The sequence below is a fragment of the Lepus europaeus genome, chromosome 17 (genome assembly GCF_033115175.1).
Source record: "Lepus europaeus isolate LE1 chromosome 17, mLepTim1.pri, whole genome shotgun sequence".
NCBI lineage: Eukaryota > Metazoa > Chordata > Mammalia > Lagomorpha > Leporidae > Lepus > Lepus europaeus.
The window spans coordinates 501,316-525,540 of NC_084843.1; the positions used below are offsets into that span (position 1 = coordinate 501,316).

A 24,225-nucleotide genomic window follows, 5' to 3' on the forward strand; every position below is an offset into this window, starting at 1 on the left:
CACTGTCCTGGGTCTCCCTCCTGCCCTCAGGGAGGCCTCTGGGACCCCCGTAAGGACACAGCCAGGGCCAGAGCTCAAGGTGACTGACATGCGTCTGTGACGACAGGTTCACTCCCACGCACGCCAAAGAGCTTGAGCCCATCGACGTCCCCTCCAGTGCTGGCAGAAGCTGGAAGTGGGTGGGAGGCATGGGTACAGCCCTCTACCCACAGCTCTCGAAGGACTGGCTCAGAGAGGAGCCGGGCGCAGTAGCTCCTGCGCTGCCTCCTTCGCAGGCTGTACCCAGTCTCCTGGGGATTCACCAGGGCCAAGAACCTGGTGCCAAGGGAGTGCTGGCCAGAGTGGACGGCAGGGCTGCAGCTAGTGGGCGCCCCCGGGTCCCGGACACGGACGGCCATCCTGCTCCCGCCTGCGCATGCAGGCACGAGGTGCTGCCGGACGCCGCCTGGGTGCGGTGACTAATAGGGGAGACTTATCTGGAGCAGGCAGGGCAGGCGGGGCAGCCGGGCAGGTGAGGGAGAATGGTCATCTTTGAAGGAAGTGGTGATAAAGGAACAATCGCCCACCTGTGCTCGCCTTGGCTCCCTGCAGGATGTGGGCAGCGGTCCCTTTGCTGGCCTTGCCACAGGCCGCCTGTTTACCATGGCCAGGCAACCGGCCCTGCCGTGGAGGCCCGAGAGACACTGGAGGCATAAAGCCCCAGTGTGTGGGTCTGGGAAAGCCCCGGAAGAGAGAGGGTGGGGGCCCCATCTCCGCCTAGCGCCTGGCCCTCCTCGGCCGCAGCAGCACCGCCCACGTTCACGGCAGCGGCAGGGCCTTCCCGGCCCAGCTTCTCAGGGGGCATGAGGCCTGAGCCGCTGCCGACAGCTGTGAGGGCAACACAGCTGCTTCCAAGGGGCAGTGGGGGCAGGGCTCTGACACGGTCCCTCCCCACCACTCACGGAGGAAACCGAGCAGCCCCTCGAACAAGAAGACGCTAAAACCAGAAACCCCCAAACGGCAGCAGCCCTGCACGGGGCGGGCGGTCCCAGTGCCCGCCATGTACCTGCAGGGGCGGGGCAGGAAGTCTCGCCCCTCCCCAGGGTGTGACTCCGCCTGCCTTCTCCCCACCTTCTGCAGTTTGCTCAGCTGAGCCCCTCTGCTGCAGCGTCCCCGAGCGTGGGGTGGGCTCGCCACCTCCGATACCCTCCCTGCTGTGGCGGGGCCGGCCTGGCCTCCATCACTTCCCAGGTGATTCACCACTTGGGGCCTCGTGGGAAGGCGGCATTTTCAGGAACTCGGGGCAAAAACTGCCCTGGAAACACACGGAGATGCCCTTTGCCCTTTGCCCTTTGCGCTTGCGTGGTGCTGGCTGTGTTCTGACAGAACTAGGGCAGTGCCTCGGGGTCCCTGCCGAAGCCCTGGGGCCTGAGGCAGGACTCTGCCCCAGGGGAGGGGCAGTGAGGAAGCCCTGCGGGCCAAGGGGTGGGGAGCGGGACAGGGAGCTGTGGACAGAGGGGACAGAGGTGGCACTCTTGGGGCAGGAGGAATGGGCCTGGTGGCGGGATTGGGGGCCCATGACCAAACTCAGGCTCAAGACTTCGGGAATGCGCTGACGGTACCAGAGCCCCAGAGACAGGGGCTCCGCCTGGGCGCCCGAACCCTGCTCCACCTGGTCACCTGAGGCCAGCAGTGCAGCCACACTCACGCCCCACCCTGCACCCCGGTTCCAGGAAGTCCCAGGGTGGGGATGGGGGGAACATGGTGAGCTCTTCTTGCAAACTGAAAAGTGCTACTTTTTCATAAAAATGTTACTTTTATGGAACATATAATGGGCTTACTACTAAGGGTGCACAGAAACTGGACAGACACAGCTCAGCAAGCGAGAGCTCCCAGGGAAGGAGGCCACTCAGACAGCTTCTCTCGCGGGAGACCCCAGGGCGTGCAGCACAGCGAGCTCGGCAGCAAGCCGCCAAGTTCAGGAATAAGAAGCAAACACATGCAAACCACGCCCGTGCTGACCAGCCGTGTGGCTGCGGGACAGAGGCCCGGTCTGTCACGGGCCATGGGCAATGAGCAAAGAGGATGGGCAGCCAGGAGCCTCCATGGAAGGCAGAGGGCCCAGCAAGGCAAGACCCGCCCCAACAGGCCGAGTCCCAGGCCTTCTGGAAAGTTCTGGGAGGAAGCGCAGTCCTGACAGATGCCCCGAGTTCGTGGCCGGGGTGCAAAGGGCCGGGGCCTCCTCCACATGCACCTCGGAGAGCTCAGGGTCATTCTTGAGCAAAACCAAAGTGGGTGCGACTTGGGTCAGCGCACAGGCCCCAGGCTGGCGCCCGGGTCCGAGTGCCCTCTTGACCCTCAGCCTCTGTCCTGAGTGCCCACAGGAAGGGCCTGGCCACAGCCCACAAACAGTCCATCCAGGCTACAGAGCCGCCAAGAAGACAATGGCCGGCAAAGGTGCCACTGCTGGAGGGGCCTCGCGGTCTGACAAGGGATGCAGGCGCCAGCCATGCAGTGGCCGGAGGGTGGGCACTGCGGGCTCCCCACCTGGGACAGCCTTGGTCAGCAGGGAGTCCAGGCAAGGCCAGGTCAGCCAACTCCTCTGCTCAGGGTCTCCAAGGCACCCCACCTGGGCCATGGGGTGGTCTGCACCTGGGCCACCCAGGAAGCCAGCAGATTAGGTCTCAGGGACGTGGGGCTGAGGACCTGCCTCCTCCCTGGGGGTCAGCCAAGGTCGCTCTCAGCTTGTGGTCATGTGTGCCCTCAGAGCCAGCAACGGCCAGGGGTCCAGGGCCTGCTTTGCGTCCACCTCCCTCCACCACAGCGCTGCCTCCAGCCAGCGAGGGCTCAGGTTACCGGGCCCAGCTGCTGCCTGGGTGGCGCGAGGCGCACTAGCTTTCCAGGGTTCTTTGCTGAGTCTACCTGCAACCCCCTCGGCTGCCACAGAACACGTCCAGTTCTGGGACGTGGGCGTGGCGTCTCTGAGCCCCACCCCCCCGCCACACCCATCCGTCAGCCCCAGCAGCAGCCCCCTCTGTGCCACTCAGGCGCCGGCTCCGCCCGCCCAGCCACGTGGCCAGGCCCACGTCACAGCTGCCTCCCTCCCCAGGCGGCAGAGATGACCGACCTTGCAGGTCGGAGAAACTCCGGGACTCCAAAGAAAGAAGACGGCAGAACCGCTTGTTAGTGACAGGCGACTGTGAGGCTCACACCCGTGGACAGACCGGGGAGGGCAGCGGCACATTACCTGGCTCCTTGGGCAGGCACAGCGCCGCTTACCTGGGAGGGAACGAGATATCCAGTTCACACAGCCTGTCCTTAAAGACAGACAACTCTTTGTCAAATTCCAAGAGCTGAAGACAAGAGAGAGAAGAAAACACAGTCACCTCTGTGTGTGACGTCCCGGGAACACGCACGGCTCAGGCACTTGCCGTGACACGTGCCTTGCCTACAGCTGCTCGGTCACCAGTGAGATACGGGGCCACCCAGCTCTCAGGTGCAGCTGCCCCGCACTGCTGTGGAGACACAGGCAGAGGCCCCGCCAGGCTCGGCAGCCGCTCTGAGGGGCTCGCTCAGCAAGAGGGGCGCAGCACCACCTGCGCTCCCAGGGGAGGCCACGAGTGGACCAGGAATCCCAGCCCCGGCGTGCGCACAGTCTGGGAGACCTGAGGCATGACATGTTCGCTTCTGTGTGCAGAGGGGACACGGATGGCCCTGTGAGGGCATCACAGCCAGGGCACCTCTGAGCAGCCACCACACGCACCCTCAGGGACCCGTTCCTTCTGCCCCCTCACCCCACAGGGCCTCCCCGAGTCCACAGAGCCCAGCCACGCTCCTGCCCAACAGCTCAGCACTTTGGGGGAGGGGTCAGCCCAGGTCCCAGCTACGGCCTGCTCTAGAGTGGTCACCTCTGTGGTGCCAGCAAGGTGTGACACCATCAGCCACGTCTTCCTGTACAAACCTCACACTCCCACAGAGCACGGGCAGCCAGAGGGGGAGGCCCGAAGCACGGGAGACCCCTCCTGGTGCAGCCCAGAGGCCTGGGCTCCCAGGGTCCTGCATGTGCCTGTGTGAATCCACTTCCTGCTGGGGGGAGGAGCAGACAGCGAACCCTGCCCTGCTCTGGTGCCACCACGCTGGGCGCCACCCGGGCCCACACTCCTGTGCCGAGCGGTGGCTCTTACTCCACCAGAGGGGGGGGGTCACCCCCAGCCGGCAGCTTCTGCAGTTATCTGGAGTCAGCTCCTCTAAGGCGCAGGAGGGAGCAGAGTCACGCCCGTGTGCGTGGGTCAGCATGACGAGCGTGCTCACGTGTCAGCTCGTGAGTGCACGCACACCTGCCCCCTCTAACGCCAAGGTGGGCCCCACTGGTTTCTCGGGTACTGAGCCGAGGCAGGGCAGGCTGTGGGCTCCGTGGGCTCCGTGTGCAAGGCAGAGGGCACGTGCAGGCCCGTGTCCTCTTTCAGCCTGCTCTGTTCACGGTGTGCTGTCTCCATCTCTCATCCTTCCATGTTTTCAATAGTTTAAAATTCTCCTATCACCCATTTTCTGCTCGATGTCCTTGGGGGCTGGGCAGGCGTCCGCGGAGCCCTGGGCTCCTGGGCCATGCAGCCGTGGCCATAGCTCTCAGTCTCTCCAGTCTGCAGCCTCACGGCCGTGCCACACACCAAGTGGCCGCCCGCGAGGGCACTCCTCCAGTGCCCTCAACACAAGCAGGATTTCACCTCCCATGTCAGATTTTCTTCCTTACTCCTTCACTTTGACCCTCGTATGTTACCCGAGCCTCGCGTCCAGAAGGTGGACCCCAGTGGCAGCCTGGCCGCAGCCAGACTACACGGTTTCTGCTGTCTGCAGGCCTGGCCCTCCAGGCGGATGGCTCATGCCACCGCTGAGCCAGGAAGTGGCCGCAGGAGAGCTGGGCATGGGCCTCGGAGGAAGCCGTGGGCTGCACACATGGCCACTGTGTAGCACAGATAGCACATGGACCATGGGGACCACTCCCGGGAATGCCAGGCAAGCCCTGCCTGTGAGAAGTTTTACCTGGTGCTGGGGACCCCCGACGTTAACCTCCTAATGGAGTCGTCCCATGAGGTACCAGGGCACACCTGCCATGCCTCTGCAGAGGCTCAGCTGTCACACTGTGGGCAGTGGGCAGCGCTGGCCTTCCCGAAGTTGGGAGGGGTGGGCACACGGGGCCTCCTGAAGCGAAGCGAGGGCCTGGGTTCATTGCTGGGCTCACTGCTTTCCGTGGGACCAGGAAGGACTCTGGGCCATGGACGGGGCACTGCACAGATGTCCATGGCCCTCTTACCCCGGCCCCAGCACACTGACCCACGGTGCCGGTCTGCAGAGCGGCTGAGGCGTGTGCAGGCCAGGTCCAGGCTGTGCCCCACAGCAGCTCTAGTGGGCTCGGCCTATGCCACCTCCTGCCCCCACTGCCCAAAGGCAACCTGGCGGCCACAACAGGTGTCACAAGGCTGGCATGCACTGTTTCCCCCAGGGGCCATCCAGCCTTCCACGGTTCCTTGGGCCGGGGCCTGGGAACACAGTGCTGGGCAGTGGTAGCAGCCAGCTGTGTCTCAAGGCTGCGGCCACCTGGAAGTGACCGTCTCCTGTTACGGCCCTGCCTCCATGCTTGCACACTCAGGGCATGCAGTACACGCCTCTCAGCACACGCTCACTTCAGCACAGCAGTGAACAAACCACCAGACTCCACCTCTGCCCTCCTGGGATGGCAACATCAATGCAGCAGCCGGGCAGGCAAACTTGGACCGGCACTGTGCCGAGCTGCTGCGCTGGCAGCCTGCGGCCAGGGGCCCAGAGACCCAGACAGGCCTCCCAGCTTCCCGGGAAGTGGTGCGGGTCAGGTGCCAGAGGAGACGCTGCCTGGAGTTTCTGTTGAATTGGTAATCTGTGTCTCTTCGAGATGTCTCAGGAACATGATAACCAATTTCCCAGGTACCTGAAACATTCTTGCTGATTGCAAAGTGAGGAACAGCGCCGGGCCGACAGTGATGAAGCGGCAGCCGAGCGCGTCCGTCAGGGCCGCGGCTCCACGGGCTCCTCTGTGACCGTGCACACACGGCTGATAGGGAAAGCGGCGTGCGCGAGATCGATGCAACCGCGGCGGGCGGCGCCCGCACACGCCGACGTCTCTGTCCAACAGGCCTCGCGCGGGCGAAGGCCCGGGCCCTGCCCCACGACCGCCGGGGGAAATTTAATCTCTGCAAATCCTCACCAGGGCGCTCGGTCCTGCTGCCCTGACAGCCGCACTTACAATTAATTATACAATGGCGATGGGGATATCGACTAAACAAAGCCATAAATCATAGCAAAAGTCAATGTGCACGGACACACTCAATCATGTCCTGGCCAATGATTACTACTCTTAAAATACAATAATTATTTTCAGGAGCCAGCTCGAATTAAATTTCTGTCAGCCGGGTACAAGAGCGGCGGTTGATGAAGGGTGCCACGGATTCTGGGCGAGGCCGGCACAGGCACATCCATCCTGCGGCGGGCAGCCTGCCTCCGTGGAGGTGAGACACCTCGGACACACCAGGCTGAGCGCCTGGCCCCTCGGCGCGCAGGGAACGGGGCAGGTGCCGGGTGCACCCATGAGACGAGCCGCCTCGATGAGGCACTGCTGCCTCGGACATGACGGACGGGACCTGGGAGCTGCAGCCGGCGCCCACCTCCACGGCACGCAGGCTCTGCCTCTGTGTCCCTACAGCCTCCAGTGCAGGGCAGCTGCTCGCCTCAACACTGCAGGGTTCTCCTGAATATTCAGATTTTCTCCTATTTAGAAAGCCAGCCTTGGCCGGCGCCATGGCTCAACAGGCTAATCCTCCGCCTTGCGGCGCCGGCACACCGGGTTCTAGTCCCGGTCGGGGCACCGACCCTGTCCCGGTTGCCCCTCTTCCAGGCCAGCTCTCTGCTGTGGCCAGGGAGTGCAGTGGAGGATAGCCCAAGTGTTTGGGCTCTGCACCCCATGGGAGACCAGGATAAGCACCTGGCTCCTGCCATCGGAACAGCGCGGTGCGCCGGCCGCAGCGCGCTACCGCGGCGGCCATTGGAGGGTGAACCAACGGCAAAAGGAAGACCTTTCTCTCTGTCTCTCTCTCTCACTGTCCACTCTGCCTGTCAAAAAAAAAAAAAAAAAAAAAAAAGAAAGCCAGCCAGCATGGAGGGGAGGGGCGAGGGGAGGGAGGGCTTCTCAGGCTCAGCACACCTGTGCGTCCTCCGCTGGGTCCGTTCCTGCCTGGGCTCAGGCCCGCCTTGCTCCTCCAGAACACTCTGCTCGGCCTCGCTGGCGTCTTCCTCCCAGGGGCTCTCCTCTGAGGGGCCTTCTGCTTTCTTCCTGCCCTGCTCGAGGTCCCTGGAGACCCCATTCCCCTGGCTCGGCTGGGACTCCTGGGCACTCACCCTCCACACAGGTGCACCTGCCCCTCCCTGCTGTCCTCTTCACTCCACCAAAGTGACCAGGCTGCCACCCTGCTTGCACGGGAAGCGAGCAGGGCACAACCCGGCCACAGAGCTGTCCTCTGGCAGGACTTGGCTGAACAGACAGCTCACTGCGACAGGTACTGGAGGGCAGGGTGCCAGGCACAGGCTGGTGGAGCCTGTGCACAGTGTGCGAGCTCCCACAGTGGGAAAACAGGCCTAACGGACACACAGCAGGGCGTGACGCTGAGGCCCAGCCGGCCTCCATGGGGTCCAGGGAGGGGAGGGGAGGCAGACCCAGGCCTGACACCACAGGGAGAGGAGTGGGGAGCCACAGAAACCCCCGTTCTCAGTGATGAGGTGACAAGTGGTGACAGGCACCTCACAAGAACAGAGGCAGGACATGGCAGAGGGAGGGTCGGGGTTAGCAGATGAAGCAACAGACAGGGCCTTGGCTGGGGGCTATGAACATTCAAGGGACACAGGCTGGACAGTGGGGCAGTCCCGGGTGTGGACTCAGGCGGGCCCAGCTCTCTCCTAAACGCCTGCACATCCTGATCCCTGAGCTCTCCCAGCTGGGAGGGAAATGAACACCTCCCCACAAAGCACTGAGGTACCAGCCTCAGGTACGCAGGATGCAGTGTGGGCACACGGACAGGGTCCAGGGTGCAGTGTGGGCACACGGACAGGATCCAGGATCCAGGATCCAGGGTACATGGTGTGGACACACGGACAGGATCCAGGATCCAGGGTACATGGTGTGGGCACACGGACAGGATCCAGGATCCAGGATCCAGGATCCAGGATCCAGGGTACATGGTGTGGGCACACGGACAGGATCCAGGATCCAGGGTGCAGGGTGTGGGCACATGGACAGGATCCAGGATCCAGGGTACATGGTGTGGGCACACGGACAGGATCCAGAGTGCAGGGTGTGGGCACACGGACAAGATCCAGGATCCAGGGTGCAGGGTGTGGGCACACGGACAGGATCCAGGATCCAGGGTACAGGGTGTGGGCACACGGACAGGATCCAGGATCCAGGGTACAGGGTGTGGGCACACGGACAGGATCCAGGGTACATGGTGTGGGCACACGGACAAGATCCAGGATCCAGGGTGCAGGGTGTGGGCACACGGACAGAATCCAGGATCCAGGGTACATGGTGTGGGCACACGGACAGGATCCAGGGTGCAGGGTGTGGGCACACGGACAGGATCCAGGATCCAGGGTGCAGGGTGTGGGCACACGGACAGGATCCAGGATCCAGGGTACATGGTGTGGGCACACGGACAGGATCCAGGATCCAGGGTACATGGTGTGGGCACACGGACAGGATCCAGGATCCAGGATCCAGGGTACATGGTGTGGGCACACGGACAGAATCCAGGGTCCAGGGTACATGGTGTGGGCACACGGACAGGATCCAGGGTGCAGGGTGTGGGCACACAGACAGGATCCAGGATCCAGGATGCATAGTGAACTCACGACAAAGCCCAGGCTTCCCACCTGGTGCCTGGGCTCTCCCCGCCCTATCGCCTCCCTACAGCTGTTACCAGGGGAAGCCTCCAAGGGCAGGACCCACCCCTGCTACACATGGCAGCCCCTGGATGGTTCGCTGCTTTCTCGGGGCAGCTTCAAGGACCCAGAACCCACTGTCTGATTTCCAGGAATCTTGGGAGCTGGTTGTTAAGTGAGGCTTCGCGGCCAAGAGCTGTAAATGCACCGCCAGCATCAGTCACCAGAACTCCGGCCTGCGCACAACACGTGCCTAATGCATGCTTGCAAAGACACTGCACGTGGCGGGGAATAAAACATTGGGCCACAGAAAACAGAGCAGGGGTGAGAGTCCCGGCTGCTCGACTTCCGCTTCCGCTTCCTGCCCATGCACTGAGTTTAGCCCAGCTCAGCCCTGGCTGCCACAGGTGTCTGGAGAGCGAATCAGCAGACGGAAGGGCTACACGCCTGCTCTGGAGCTCTGCCTTTCAAGTAGATGAAAACAACATTTTAAAACAGATAAATGAACGTAGATTCCTCCAAGCCAGGGACGCCTCTGGCAGAGACCACGGCTTTTCTTGAGTGACTTGAGCCACACACACTTCAACTGACCTATGTAGTTATGCACACACAGTTGCACAAACACAATGTACATGTGCAGCTGCATGTACTCAAGTCCACAACCCCACGCACATGTGCACACACACGTGTACATTGCACACTCCCACACACTCCACATGTACATGTGCACACCCACACGTCCTCACATGCAGACACAAGCACCACACGCAGGAACACATGCACACACATCTACACGAGAACACACCGCACACAGCCAGGCCAGCAGCAGAGGCGCGGCAGACGTGCACGCGTGGCTTCTCCCCACCAAATCAAACCCCAAGCTGTGAGCCCAGCCGGAGGTCTGCTCCACCGGGAGGGAGCAGCCCAGCCTCAGCCGCCTCTGGACGCCGAGCCCTGGCGGCCCGGGGGGACTCACCGCAGTGCCATTGTTGTCCCGGAAGACTTCCTGGTTGACGTAGTCAAAGAGTTTCTTCTCTAACTGCAGCATCACCTGCAACATCACAGAGCCTCAGGGGGGTGTGGCCAGCAGGCCCAGCCCCCACCTCCGTCCTGCTGTCCAGTCAGGTGTGGCCAGGTGGTCAGCCCTGCGTCACTCACCTTCCGGTCATTGTCCGACTCCCGAAATATCAGCTTCACGACTTCGTTGGTGTCGGCGGCCCGGATGGTCTGCATGGTGGCTTTTGTGCAGAGTGTCTATGGAGAGACAAGGCCCAGCCTCAGGAGCGGCCAAGGCCAAGCCCGCGGCTTTCCCAACAGCCCTGGCTGCACGGACGCCTGACCCCCGACAGCAGCACAGTCTTGCTTCACATTAGGAGTTCACAGCCCCCCCAGCACCCCCCCAGCTGCAGCCCACAGAACCCAAGGCTCCACCCCCACCGCCACCCCCAGAGCTGCAAAGCGCTGTGCAGACCCCGACTACAAGCACCGAGGCGGCGCTGGACACCGCGGCCACCACGCTGGGCCCCTGCCTGTCCTCTGAGGCCGGTGCAGCGTCCACTGTCCTAAGCCTGTCTCGGGCAGGTGCAGAGTGAGAAGGTAAGCCTGCAAGCACCCACACACGTGGGTCAGGTGCAGTGGGCTGGGCTTTAGTGAGGACCACAGCATGGACACCAAGCCCAGGGTCCCAGAGGCAGGTGGGCAGAGCCTGAGAAGAGCAATGACTGCTCAGGCTCCTGTCCGAGAAGCCACGAGCATGGGGGCAGCAGACATGGGGCCACCTTGAAGCTGGTGCCCAGCGAGCCCGGGAGGCTGAGGGCGAGCCACTGAGGGGGCAGCAGAGGACAGCGAGGGCCGGTGAGCAGCCAGGCCATACCAAGGGATGCACCCAGCCCACGAGTGATGAGTGATTAAATTCAGAGTTGTTTAAGAAATTTTTGTCTCAACCTGGGTACCAGGCAGGGAAGGGTCAGTGGGGTCACTTCCCAAAGGCAGGGAGCAGCTGGAAACCCCTCAGGCACCCCAGGGACCCATTAAAGGGAGTGTGGGGGAGGGGCAGCACCGGGACCAGGGCCTCTGAGCCGCCCGAGGGCACCTGTGGCAGAGGGCTTGAGCCTGTGGCCCCGTGTCTGCAGAAGGCTCAGACAGCACAGACGGGGCAGATCTGGTGCTGGAACCTGGGTACGGGGGCTGACGCAGGGTTTATGCGAGTGACATCTTAACAAACCTGGATTTTTAAGAAGTGTGATTTTTATTTTTAAAAAAAGCATTACAACAAAAGTGACTCTGTGCCTGAGCAGTCTCTCCTGGGCACCTGCCTGGTCTGCTGGACGCAGCCCCACCCCCACGCGGGCATTGACATTCAGAGCACGGCCAGAGCGGTCGCAGGTCGCACCCTCCACAGTGGCTTTTGGACTCAGTGTCACAAGTGAGTCTGGCCGCCTTGGAACAGCCCGAGGATTACAACGGGCACCTAAACACCGCGCAGAGCGCGCCCAGCCCAGCCCGCGTCCCAAGGAGGTCCTGGCCCCATCCAGATGCAAATGCGCTTAAGGGGCTTAAGCTGCTTTCTATGAATGGGAGGGGGCCTGGGCAGGGAGAGGGCATTGTTGCCACCCCAGGATCCCGTCTCCCAAAGGCATCAGCTGGGGACTTAAAAATCCTGCTTTATGTGGAGGCTCCCACAGGACGCCCGGCCCCCCACAGCCTCCAGGGAGCCGCCTCATTCAGCTGTAAAGAAGTGACCAGGCCACCATTCTGTGCCTTTCAGGCCCGCCACGTCCTGACCACTCATGCAGAAACCACCACGGCTCCGCTGCAGCAGAAGGGACCTTTCTCTTTGGAAAGAAAAAAACGCCCCAAATGCCATTTTTAAAAAGCCATCAACGATTTACTTCAGTCTCGGGGCTCACGGAGGAAGCCCACAAAGGGTGGCCCTGGCACCTGCCTCACAAGCACTCGGCAACAGGACCACCGTGTGCTGTGAGTGACAGGGCTGCAGAGGTGTCCCTGCCCCCGGTGCACACGAGCAGCGGGCCGGGCTCCTGCCAGGACCTGGATCTGCCCCTTGGCCTCCACCCAACCAATGCCAAATCCACCAAGGGCAAACTGTGCCTGGGTGTCATCCGCCCAGGCCTTGCAACCTCCAGGACTGCCCTGTGCGTGCAGGCTCCTCTGGGCCGCCTGCTCTTGCACACCTGCGGGAGAGGCTGCTCCCCTCGCCCACATGCAGAGCCGGTGGAGGGCCCCCGGGCTCCCCGTCCAGTCTGATCTGGGGGACAAGGGTGGGTTTCGCAGCTCACCCTGAGCTGCACTCAGCAGAAAGCACCCAGGTTTGAAAGTTCTGAGGGCTGTTCTGGCCTGCGGTGGTTCAGAGGCATATCGAGCAAAAACACATACAACAGCTCCTGAAAACCTGTATCTGCAATAGAAACTAGACATGGCGGCTTGGACAGTGAGGCCACAGCCAGCCGACGGCTTGCTCTGAGGGACCTCCTGCTGCTGCCCCTCGAGGCCGTCACGTCCAGCCTGCACCTCTAGTCACAAGGCTGCCTCGCTGCCCACTCAGCCGGCCCGCGACGCACAGCGGATGCGCCAAACCCAGTTGGCCGGGCGCGGGCACGTTCCCTCGGGCTGAGGCAGCACGGGCCTACCTGCTGGAGCCCATAGGCCAGCCTGGCGCGTGTCCCTGCACAGGCCTCCCCCGGCCGACCTGAGGTTCCCAGGACAGCTCCAGAGAGGCATAGGTCGGCGGCGCTCGCAGGCAGGGGGACCCGTGGTGGCGAGGACGGCAGCCATTTACACCAAGAAAGCAGAAGAGCGCGGTGCCCGCAGCGCTTGTGGGTCCGCCCCGCTGGGACTGAGGCTAGGCTGGCGGGGGTCCTGAGGACGCTGCCCCCGATTCTCCACGCCCATCCCTCTAAACGTGACCCTGCACCCGAGCTTTGATCCCCTGACAACGCCACGCAGGAGAACACGCAGACCCTCTGGTAGCGTGAAATCAGGGACAAAGGCGGCCGGCTTGAGGACCATCCGAACGGAACAATTGAGAAGGGGCCGAGGGAAGCCGCGTGCCTGTCGGTGATAAATCTGGCACTGCCAGGTTCCTCCTGGGTTCTGGACTCGGGGTGAGCCCATCCAGCCGTCTGCTGGCCCACGCGCCACAGGACTGTACCACAAAGAGCCTGGGCCCTGGCTTCTGCTATCTCACCAAACAGCATGGCTAAGGGTGGCAAAGCTGCGTGCTGGGAGCCCTGGTGTGTGGCACCGTGACAGCCATGGACTCAATCAGGCTGTAACCCGGGTGTGGACAAGACCAACAGGGCAAACTTAGGAAACCTCAGGCTGCACCGGGCCGATTCCTGGGAGGCACCACTCCACCCAGACCACGTGGGCGGCTGCTCTCCCGGGTGGCCTCTGCACAGCACTGGCTCAGGGCAGGGCCCAATGACAGAGCACATGCACCCTGGGATGGCTCCCCTGAGCTCTGTGCACCCACACTGGACACAGCCACTGGGGGCTGCTGAGACAGGGTCCGTTGTCAGCTCCAACCAGGAACCCGAGGCAGCACTGGCTGGAGGGTTCTGTTGACTGCCGCGGGAGCTGTCCCCTCGTTCGGGGCCGCCTGCTTCTGGGTGTCATGGGCCTCTGCAGTGTTTATCCAGCGGGGACATGACTGAGACCAGCAGCTCATGTTTTGCAGGTCCTACAAGAGCTGGCCCTGTCTGGCCACAGGTGACCTGGCCAGCCCTCCTCTCACTGCTGACCCCAGGCATTTGTCCTCCTTTCTCTCCTAACTGAACTCCTGGGGTTCCCTCTCTCTCCTCCGCCCACCAGAAGTCACCGTGGTGTCAGAGAAGCCGGCCCTGGCTGTGAAAGCCGAGCTGGGTGCCGGGCGGAGGGATCCTCGCTGGGAAGCCGACTGGGGCGGCGGGCGCCTGGCACAGCCCTGTCTGCTTCTCACCCCGGCAGTTTGGGCTGAATGCTGGCAGCACTGCAAGGGCGACGTGGAGCCTCCTCTGTTGGACTGTGACTCAGCACGAGACAGAGACGCGTTCTGCAGGCCTGGGCCCCTCACTTAGGCTCAGAGAACATCGCTACCTGTGACGTTCGCGCACAGGGACACCGGCAGTGCCCCTGGGGAGTCCACTGTCTTGTTAGGGCATGGCTGCCGCCGAGGCCTCATGAGCACCTCAGCCTGTGCTCGGCGCCCCCACAGCAGTGCCTGCGGGTTCTGGGCACGGGGCCTCGGCTGTGCACCGCCATCTCGGGACACCAGGACCCGGGAGCACAGGGTGGCGGCAGCAGTCCCCAGCGCCACGATTGCCTGCCAACAGCACCTCGGGTCCTGCGTGTACCCGCAGAGAGAAGCAGGGTAGATGTCGGCCCCCGGCCTCCACCCCTGCACTCAGCTCTGGTGACGAGGATCCAAGAAGCGTGTTCAGGAAACGGAATCGCCACAGCTGCCAAACACAGACGCCGGGGCTCACCTACGGATGCACACCCCGCCACCGCGCCGCGGGCTCCAGGGCCCCTGCCCGACACCAGAGCCTGGGGCCACTGGGACGCTCCCAGGTCAGAGGCCAGTGCTAGAAGCCACTCAGGTCCGACAGGTGGCGTGGCACATGACAATCATGACACACACAATCCTGAGCTAACTCTGGGCAATGCGTCAGCACACACACATGGACAAGGGCAGTGTCAGAAGTGCACTGCCCCTCAAGGCACAAGTGGGCAGGGCCAGGGGAGGCGCAGGAGACTGGAGGGGATGCCCTGTGCACATGGCTGGGGGAGGGGCACAGAGCCAGGATCAGTCTGCCCCCGTCTCACGTGCTGGCAGCTGGGCTCACACACGCACGGAGGCCCCGAGCCACGGGGAACACATGTGACACAGCCTCGCGCCCACTGACGCAGCAGCGAGTGTGACGACCCAAGCCGCTGCTCTCGGCCAAGCCTCTGCTGCACATGGGAGCAGAACGGGGTGGCAGGGCCCAGGGGGCCGGTGGTGCCACGCTGGGCTGGGCCTGTCTACCCCGAGTGCCCGCTGCAGACGGCTGCTGATGGCTCTCGGGAAGCTGTGTTCTTCCCCAGGCAGCTCTCAATGGGGAGGTGTGAGCACGTCCCACCATCTGCCCTGGACACAAACGCCCATGGTGCCAGGCGAACCCTGGGACCCAAGTCACGCAGGGTGACCACGGCTGGCCCACGCGAGGCCCAGACACAGGAGGTGGAGGTGGCAGACAAGGGAACGCTTGGGGCCAGTGCGGCTGTCACAGCGGTGCCACGGCCTTGCCTGGGTCAGTGTCTGTGGTCTGGGAGACCCGTGCCCACAGAGGCAGTGGTCAGATGCCAGCCGGCACCTCTCCCAGAGGGCTGGGGCCTCCCATGGAGCACGACCTTTGGGGTATGCCCTGTGGCCCTTCCCAAGGCCAGCAGAGCCAGCGCCGGGACCCCTCTTAGTGCCCGTGTGAAAGGAGGTGCCCCCTCATGCAGTCGGCCTGTCTGCGGCCATGGCTGCTGGGGCGTCCCTCCCAGGACACACCCCCGACAGGCCCAGCGGCCCCCAGGCAAGGTACCTTACAGGGATCAGCAGCTGGCGCTTAGCAACGGCCGCCAGCCTCCAAAGTCACATCTGTCACCGCGGCTGTCAGCGAGGTGATGGACAGCAGGTGTGGTGCGGCCGGGCTGTGCGGAGACGGGAGTGCCTGGCACCACTGTCACTCTGCGTCACCGCGGCCAGCTGAGTGCCAGCTGCTGGCTGCCACCGAGCGAGGCACAGGACACGCCTCCCAGCAGCGGCAGCAGAGCTGAGCTGAAGGCAGCAGCATCGGCGCGTCAGGCGGCACATGGCACTGTGTTTAATCGGCGAATGTTTTAATTACGCTTAAGCAGCTCCAAGCGGATCCCGCTCTGGTCAGTTCTGCTCCGCAAGCAGCCTACATTCAGGTGCACCTGCAGCATGAGGGGCGCAGGGGCCCTCTGCCCCAGCCCCTCTCCTCTGAACACAGCAGGCACCAAGCGCCCGAGCCCTGGGGCTCTGAGGCTGCTCCCCCACCCCCAACCCAGCAGGATGAACAATCGTGACGTTTTATCTGCCACAGCCCCGGCTCCACCTCACCGGCCTCTCCTCATTTTGGAAACAGATTTACTTGACCTCTGCCAGTCCTGCAGCCAGCCCGACAGTGTGGGCCAGCGAGGAGCTGTGAGGCTCTCCGGGGTGCTCCCTGAAAGCCAGGGGGACCCCTCGGCCGCCAGGAAGGAGGGGGCTGACCTGACAATGACCCAGAGCGAGGCGGAGTCTGGCTGGGGGAAGCTCACGGGCACCCTCAGGAGGTGGTCACCGCCTCCTCCGAGGGACCCCCACCCGCCCCTGAGCACACTGGCCGGCCCGCCCGCCCTCTAGCAGCTGGTTCTGCCATCTGACCTCCCCCGCACCGAGGCACAGACGTCCCAGATTTAGGGCCCAGGAGTCTGTCTGCAGACGCCAGTTCGGGCACCTGGGGGTGGCCCCTGAAGTGGGGGCGTGCCCCTGCTCATTTTCTTGCACACAGAGCAGCGTGAGTGCTTGACACCAGGCGAGGTAGCCATCGGCCACGGCCAGCGGGGCAGCATCATGTGCCGTCCCTACTGGGCCCAGGTCCCTGTGCCCTCGGTGGAGCTGCCCACATGGGGCACAGGGAAACACTGGGTGGCACAGCCTGCGCAGGCTGCTCAGAGGCAGCGGCTCAGGTATGGGCAGCTTCCACGCACCCTGGAATTCCCATTGACAGCTGCCGGCAGTACTGACGCCGCCGCCGGGGACGGCAGAGCCACCCGGGGGCCTGCAGACTGAGGCCCACACTAAGCAGCAGTTGCCACGTCACCACCAGGTCAGCTTTGCCCACACAGTCAATCGTGCAGAAGGTACCTGGAGGTTTTTATTAACAGTTAATTACCCGTGGGCTTTAAAGAACCAGACGGCCAAGAAAACATCCCAAGTTAACGCGCGGTTCTTACACACGCCTTCTACTCACTGAGCACACAGTCCAGTTAAACGCTATCCACTGCCCTCCTGACCTGCAAGTGCCGGTGGACAACAGGGCTCCGGGTGTCGTATGCGTGAGGAGCCATAGACCTGAACCCAATACCTGTGCGACAGTCGCCACCAGCAGGCAGCATTCCGGGGTCAGCAGGTGGCCAGGCACCCAGATGACCGCCAGAGGTGGCAGCAGCGGCTTTCCTTGGTGGCACGTACGACCATGAAGGCACGCCGTCTCCTGGCGACCCTGCAGACAGAACCCCGGGATGCTGTGCTTCCTCCCCACTGTCAGGTGACTGTGCTCCATCTGTGGGGAGGGGCCGCGAGCACCGCTGAGAAGGTGGGTGCCACCTGTGTGAGACCTGCAAACAGGTGCCCTGAAGAAAAACCTGTTCCTCTGGGGACGACTGTACACAGTTGGGGAAGACACCAGCTACACTCAGGGGAGCCAGCTCTGACCTGAGCCCCTCCTCTCACCTGGGGAAACCCACGGGGTTGGCCACGTGGAGGGACTGCTGTGTCTGGAGACCGAGCTGCCAGGCGGGGCCTGGGGTGCCAACAGAGCACCCTGTGCACGGTTCGGAGCCGGGTGAGGGCGTGGGGAGGACGCAGAGAGCTGCAGCTGGCAGGCGGCTGGCACGGTGGAATGCTTTCTCCAGTGTCAGGTCTCTGTGTCCGCATGGGTGACAGTCACCCAGACCCGCCTCGTCCTCGCGGCAGGCAGTGGGATGCTCAGATGCAGCGCGGGGCGGGCGTCTCGGTGCTCGTGGCTCACATCACAGAGCCTGGGCCCAGCTTCCTGGGAGGCAGCAGGCGATGGCTGCCCACAGGGGAGGCCTGGGTGGAGCTCCCGGCTGTCACGCATGTTTGGGCAGTGAACCAGGAGATGGAAGGGAATAGGACGTTCTCCCTTCTGGTCTCTTCCATTCAAATAACATAAATGAATATTTTAAAAAATGAAATCAAATTTAAAATCTGGCTCCTTGGGTGTCGCGTGTCCTGGCACCTGTGGGGCATGTACTGTCACACAGACCAGGCCCACGAGAGGACACAGCGGCCAACACTGGGTTGGCTGGGCCTAAGGCAGCGTCCACTTTTCCCTTCCATTGCCCTGGGGGACGGGCCCAGGACACCGCTGGGCTTCTGCCCTGGGGAAACCGAGGTCTTGAGACCAGCAGGAACAAGCAGCACTCAGGGCCGTGCTCCCCTCAGTGGCCACTCCCCCTTGGCCCTGTCCAGGGCACAGTGTCCATGTGGAACAGAGCTGCGGTGACCTGTGTGGCAGGAGCTGCTGTCCCCGGGGAGCAGAGGGCACGGAGCAGGGGCCGAGTCACTGGGAAGTGACAGCTGCAGCTCCTCTCCAGGAGCCCACCCAGGCCCACTCAAACAGCCTGGGCATGCTCCAGATGGGCGCCCACTGCCCCTCCCCAGGGACCCGAGAACACATGGCGTCACCCAGGTCAGCAGCTGCCGGACACCAAGAGCAAAGGCAGGGTCCCTCCTGGTGACTCCTCCACCTTGTCAGGACTTTGCGGCAATTTCCAGAGACTTTGATCTGCCAGGGAGGAGAGCAGGGGTCTCCCAGGGCCCCCCAGGGAGAAGGGGCAGAGTCACGAGGAGCCCTGCTCAGATTCAGCAACAACAGATTGCAGACCCAGAGAAAATCCATTCTCTGAACGGGGCAGGCGCCCTGCCCGTGTGCCCTGGACAGCAGCAGACAGGGGCAGGCCAGGTCTGGGCTCCTCACCTCCGCAGCACGGAGCAGTGGCCTTTGGGACCCTTCCCACGCAAGGGTCCCAGCCTCCAGACCCTCGGACCCTCAGTGGTGCTCCCTCGTCCCGACCAGCAGGCACCTGTGCGGCCACAGGTCCAGGCACACGCGTGTGGCGGGGCCTCGCCTGGTGCGGGGCACATTACTCACTCCTGCCAAAGCCCACTCAGCCGCGTGCAGGAGGCGATTCCTGGGGAGGGCGGAAGGTTGACTTGATGGCACGGCCACACTGCTGCCGTGTGGCCCCAGCCCTTCCCCAGCCTGGCGTGGGCAGGGCTGCTGCATGTGGTCCCGCCCGTGGCCTTTCTGTTCCTCTCTCACACTGGGGATCTGAGGCACCCACAGCCAACGTGAGACCCGGGAGGGGGCAGCAGGAGCAGCGGACACCCCGAGCCCAGGTCACGATGCCAGCGCCCCTGCTGTGGGCCTCAGCCCGGGACAGGGGGAGCAGCCCTCTTGCATGGTCCAGGACTCGCTTTCACCCCCTGAAGACCCCAGTCTGTCCCCAGCACCCACTCCACGAGTCTTGCCCTCCAGGCCCCAGGAGCCAACACAGCATCGAAATTCCCAAAGAGCACAAGACGTCGACAGTCTACCACATGGAAGGGAGCTGGCGGACAGGCAGGCCCTCTGCGCAGCGCACAGGGCCCATCAGCAGCTGCCCACACTCCACTCTGGGGCGCAGGAGGCCCTGCAGGGCCCGCTCCAGCCCGTGACGCTGGGGCACTCGGAAGTTGTGGGAGAACAAAACTAAGGAGTTTTCATTTTGCTGCAGAGCATTGTTGAAATTCACAGTTTTCCCTAATACGCACTTTCCATGCCTTCCTGTAGCTCTGATCCCAAACACCTCCTCCTCACTGTGCTCATCGTTGGGAGTTTGTGCCTCAACAAGCGTAGCCAGTGAGGCCGACAACACCCCGGCCGCCTGTGAGTGTGAATCGAGGGACCGCGGCCAGGCCCCGAGCAGGCACCCGGCACCTACCTCCACCACGGACCTGGAATCCAGCCGGAAGTTGAAATCGCCAAAGACAAAGTAGGAAACTTTCTCGAATCGCTGGTCGATGATTCTGGCAGGAAGGGAGGAGACAGAGGTCACTGGGGGTGCACGTGGAGGTCACGAACCCCATCACCGGTCCCCAAACCCTGCATCTACGCCCCCTGCTGCAGGAAACCGCACGGCCACAGCACGCTGCAGCAGCCACATGGCAGGCGGAGCCGCGGGGCCGAGTCTCACCCCAGGCCAGGCCAGCGCTGGAACAACACTCAGAAGCCAACAGCTGCCTTGGTATGGGACAAAGGCAAGGAAAGAAGCGCTTGGACAGGGGAAGAAACTCCCAGAGAAGCAGGATGGAAGCTGAGGGCGTCTGTCTGGAGCACAGAGCCCCCAGGCAGGGACACACCTGCAGACGTGCCTCAAACACATGCATTCACCAGACCCAACTGGACATCTCCACGTGACTCGGTGACAGCGACCGCATATGCCCGTGCATGTGCACATACAAACACACGCAGGCACACATACCTGTGTTTTCTGGCTAGCGACTGCCTGGCTTAAAGAACCTTTCCGGGGCCAGCCTGTGGCATAGCCGATAAAGCTGCTGCCTGGGACACCAGCCTCCCATATTTGGGTCCCAGCTGCTCCACCTCCAAGCCAGCTCCCTGCTAGTGCCTTGGAAAGCAGAAGATGGCCCAAATGCTTGGGCCCCTGCACCCATGTGGGAGACCCAGATGGAGCTCCTGGCTTCAGCCTGGTCCAGCGCTGGCCAATATGGCCATCTAGGGAGTGAATCAGCAGATGGAAGATCTCTCTCTGTAACTCTTTCAAATAAATTAGTAAATCTTCAAAAAAAAAAAAAAAAAAAAAAGAACCTTTTGTGGCCTGGGAAAGCAGTGGAGGACGGCCCAAGTCCTTGGGCCCCTGCACCCACGTGGAAGACCAGGAAAAAGCTCCTGGCTCCTGGCTTTGGACTGGCCCAGCTCCGGCCATTGTGGTCATTTGGGGAGTGAGCCAGCAGTTGGAGAACTCTCTGCCTTTCAAACAAATAATGAATCTTAAATGAACCTTTCCAAATACTCATATTTATCTATTTCACAGGGATTTTTTTACACTGAAAAAGATGCACACTGGCAAGGCCCGGCAGTGGCTTCCCCGAGACAGAGGGTCTGGAAGGAGAGCCAGACCTGGGCCTGGCTCCCACCCACCAGGAGACACGGCCACACGGCAGCTGCTTCAGACTGCAAGGCAAATGAGCACATGAAACAGAGCACGTGCGGGGCAGAACACGCAATCTGCACACACAGCAAAGGACGCTTGGTGCCCACGCTCCTGACTCCGCCACTGGACAGTGACAGAGCTCTGGTGCGGCCGCAGGAGCAGGGGACACACGTGCTTCCTCCAGCTCCCTTCCCGTTGAGGAGTCGGGAGCAAAGCGGTCTCAACGGTGTTAGGCACAAACCGGGAAGCACTTCCTAATCAGGTCAACGCAAAACCCTCTCACCGGCCATCAGTGAGTCCCCCTGTGACCAGCTGGGGGCGGAGGTATGGGGGTGCCACCCCAGGGCCTGCCCAGCTGTGCAGCTGGACCCATTCTCTTGAAGATGAAAGGAAACCACGGGTGGCGCTACAGCTCCCATCTGGCTGTCAGAACCAGGCAGTTGTAAGCCCCAGCACAGCCCCGTGAAGGGTCGCTGTCCACTGTGCACCTCTGGGGGCTTCCAAGACAGGGTGGGGGGAGCAGCCACGCCTCTTCGCGCCTGAAGGATTCAGCTGTGTTTCATCTAGGCGCTGGCTCCGCCCTGTGTGCAGCCCTGGGTTACGGCCGTGTCTTTGCTTTCACAGGCTCCCGGCCTGTGCTCCGGACCCCAGGCCTGTCCCTGTCCATGCACACTGGGCTCTGTCGGGGAGGTGCTGGCTTGTGCACGTCAGTTCCCTCACTAACGCAGACCCCCTCGGGGCTCCCTCTTGGAAGCTCTTATTTTTTAAAGATTTGTTTATTCATTCGAAAGGCACAGTTACAGAGACAGAAGGACAGAGGTCTTCCATTCGCTGGTTCCCTCCCCAAGGCGCTGCAATGGCCAGGGCTGGGCCAGGCCAAAGCCAGGAGCCAGGAGCTTCTTCCGGATCTCACACATGGGTGCAGGAGCCCAGAGACTTGGGCCGTCTTCCGCCGCTTTCCCAGGTGCATTAGCTGGGAGCTGGATTGGAAGTGGAGCACCCAGGACTCGAACTGGCGCCCATATGGGATACCAGCACCACAGGCCTTGACCCTATCCCCTGGGCCACAGCACCGGCCCCTTGTGCAAGCTTTTATGGTTGGGCTTCAATCCCCCTGGGGTTAACACACGGAAATGGGGTCACACCACTGAGTAACGCGCCTGCGCCACAGCAGGAGGCTCCCCACAGCACAGGTCTTCTGAGTTATCTGCTGCTTTCTGGAGCCTTTTTATCTGTCCCTGTAGGATTCCAGTTAATACCTGAAAAGTTATCTGAGAGCAGAGACAGATCTTCCATCTGCTGGTTCACTCCCCAAATGCCAAGCTGCAGCCAGGAGCCAGGAGCTCCACCCAGGCCTCAGGTGGGCAGGTCCGAGCACCCGAGCCGTGTCTGAGCGGAGAGCTGTGCCGCTGCTGACCCCCACTCACTGCCCCCCACCAAGGGAAGGTCGCCGCAGCCCCACACGCTCCTCTTGCACATGGGGCTGTAACGCCTCGCCAAGCTCCACAAGCTGCCCCATCTTCCTCTTCGCTTGGATTTGCTTTCAATTCAAACACTAATTTGAAAAGACACACTTCAGGTATTGCTAGTAACGAATAAACGTTGGTCATCTTATTCCTCTGCCCTAACGGGAAATCTTCCTGTGGAGGGCCTGCCATTCAGGGAGGCAGGCACGGGCAGGGGGCAGGGATCTGGGGGGGACACAGGGGCCTGGGGAAGCCCAGGTCCTAGAACCCCCCTCGACCCCGTGAGGCACTCACAGGCTGCCTGCTCCACCGACCCGCATGCCCCATCTGGGCTCAGCCTGTGTGTGCCCTGTCTGCTTTCCACATCTCATTCTCACTGTCAGGTACCCCCAGATGCCCACCCACACGGCCGGCCATCCTGCCCTTCCCTGCTCAGGGCCAAGCAGCCCTGGGGTCAAGGTGGGGCTCAAGCCCCACACAGGGCTGGCACAGCAGGGCAGCTGCGGAGGCCTGAGCCTGAAGGCACAGCCGTCGCCCGGCGCCCTCCTCCGAGGGGCTCCAGCTGGGTGCTGGGCAGACACCCGGATGGGCAAGGCTGCAGGGAGGACCCTGTGCCCCGGGCACGTCCCCTCTCAGACACCCCCGGGTCTGACCCTACCACGGTGCAGACTCCGATCCCCAAGGGCTTCCTGTAACCCCGGCAGGTCCAGCAGGAGGCAGCATCGCCAAGGGGAGCCCCTGGCCCAGGGGATGCCTCGCTCTTTTCTCTCCCTGTGGTTTTTCAAAGGAAACCCACGGCCTGGCTCTGCCGACGGAAGGATGACCAGAGGGAGGGACGGTTCACGCCTGCCTGTCAGAGGCACCAGGGCACGCCCCTGACCCCCATGCCAGAGCAACAGCTCCCCTGACATGGGGGCCTGGAGGTTCACTCAGACCCTGACCACACAACTGCAGAAACCTGAGCACGTGTCCATGTCTGCGTGGCAACGTCTCCCCGGGCATCCGCTCCTGTTCACACGCTGAGACGCCCAGAGACAGCGCCATGGGGTCTGGAGAATTCCTTCCCTCCTCGCACAGCTCCTGGGCTGGGAAAAGCTTGTCACAGGGCAGCCAGGAGGCTACACTGCAGCCGCTGTGGCAGGGCAGCGACGCCCACAGGCCAGGGAGAGCAGGCAAAGAAGCTCACACACGAGGACCCTGCCCGGATGGCACGGTGCGCTGCTCTCCCGCGTGGCCCACAGCTGAGCACCTGTGAGTGGCGGCTCCGCAGGCAGGGAGAGACGCCTGCACACGACACCCCGAGGATTATGGGAAGCAGGTGATCACGTGGCTGGCTAAATGGTAGCGCCCACTCTGAAGTAAAAACACTCTACATCTTCAGGTTTAACACAGCTGAGCGAGCCCTGGACAGCCCCGCGCTCAGCGAGACGCCCTCCCAGGCCCCATGGCGTCAGGCGCTGCCCGCTCCGGCAAGACTGGAATCCTCCATGATGTTTATCGTGCCCCCGTGCCCTGCTCCATCTGATACGCAGCAGGAGCCAATTAATAACCAGCACCGTTGGAGGGGTCGCACGGCAGAGCAGCAAGATGAAGGGGCTGTCAGCGGCGAGGCAATCGCCTGAGTGCCCAGGCCTGGGGCCCTCGCGGCACCCACTTTTAATCTCAATATAGTGCTATTTGGGCCAGAAAAAAAGAAGCGTTGTTTTAAAATTAATTACCTTGTCAGGAGCTATTATGATTAAAAAGTAGGCCCACATCAATATCATGTGCCTAATTCAAAGGCAGAATTACAAGAAGAGCCATAAAAATCAATTTTTTA

At 62.5% G+C, this 24,225-nt stretch overlaps 1 protein-coding gene across 4 annotated transcripts in view; it reads right to left on the bottom strand.

Moving 5' to 3' along the window:
* The window catches only part of INPP5A (inositol polyphosphate-5-phosphatase A), a 156,469-nt gene that overhangs the window by 4,696 nt on the left and 127,548 nt on the right, over nucleotides 1-24,225 (bottom strand). For all 4 annotated transcript variants that reach the window (XM_062213976.1, XM_062213977.1, XM_062213978.1 and 1 more), the window contains exons 9-12: nucleotides 19,708-19,792; nucleotides 10,099-10,194; nucleotides 9,917-9,991; nucleotides 3,259-3,332 (exon numbers count right to left, since the gene is read on the bottom strand). In XM_062213976.1, the coding sequence (XP_062069960.1) occupies nucleotides 3,259-3,332; nucleotides 9,917-9,991; nucleotides 10,099-10,194; nucleotides 19,708-19,792 (330 nt within the window). The remainder of the gene's footprint in view (nucleotides 1-3,258; nucleotides 3,333-9,916; nucleotides 9,992-10,098; nucleotides 10,195-19,707; nucleotides 19,793-24,225) is intronic.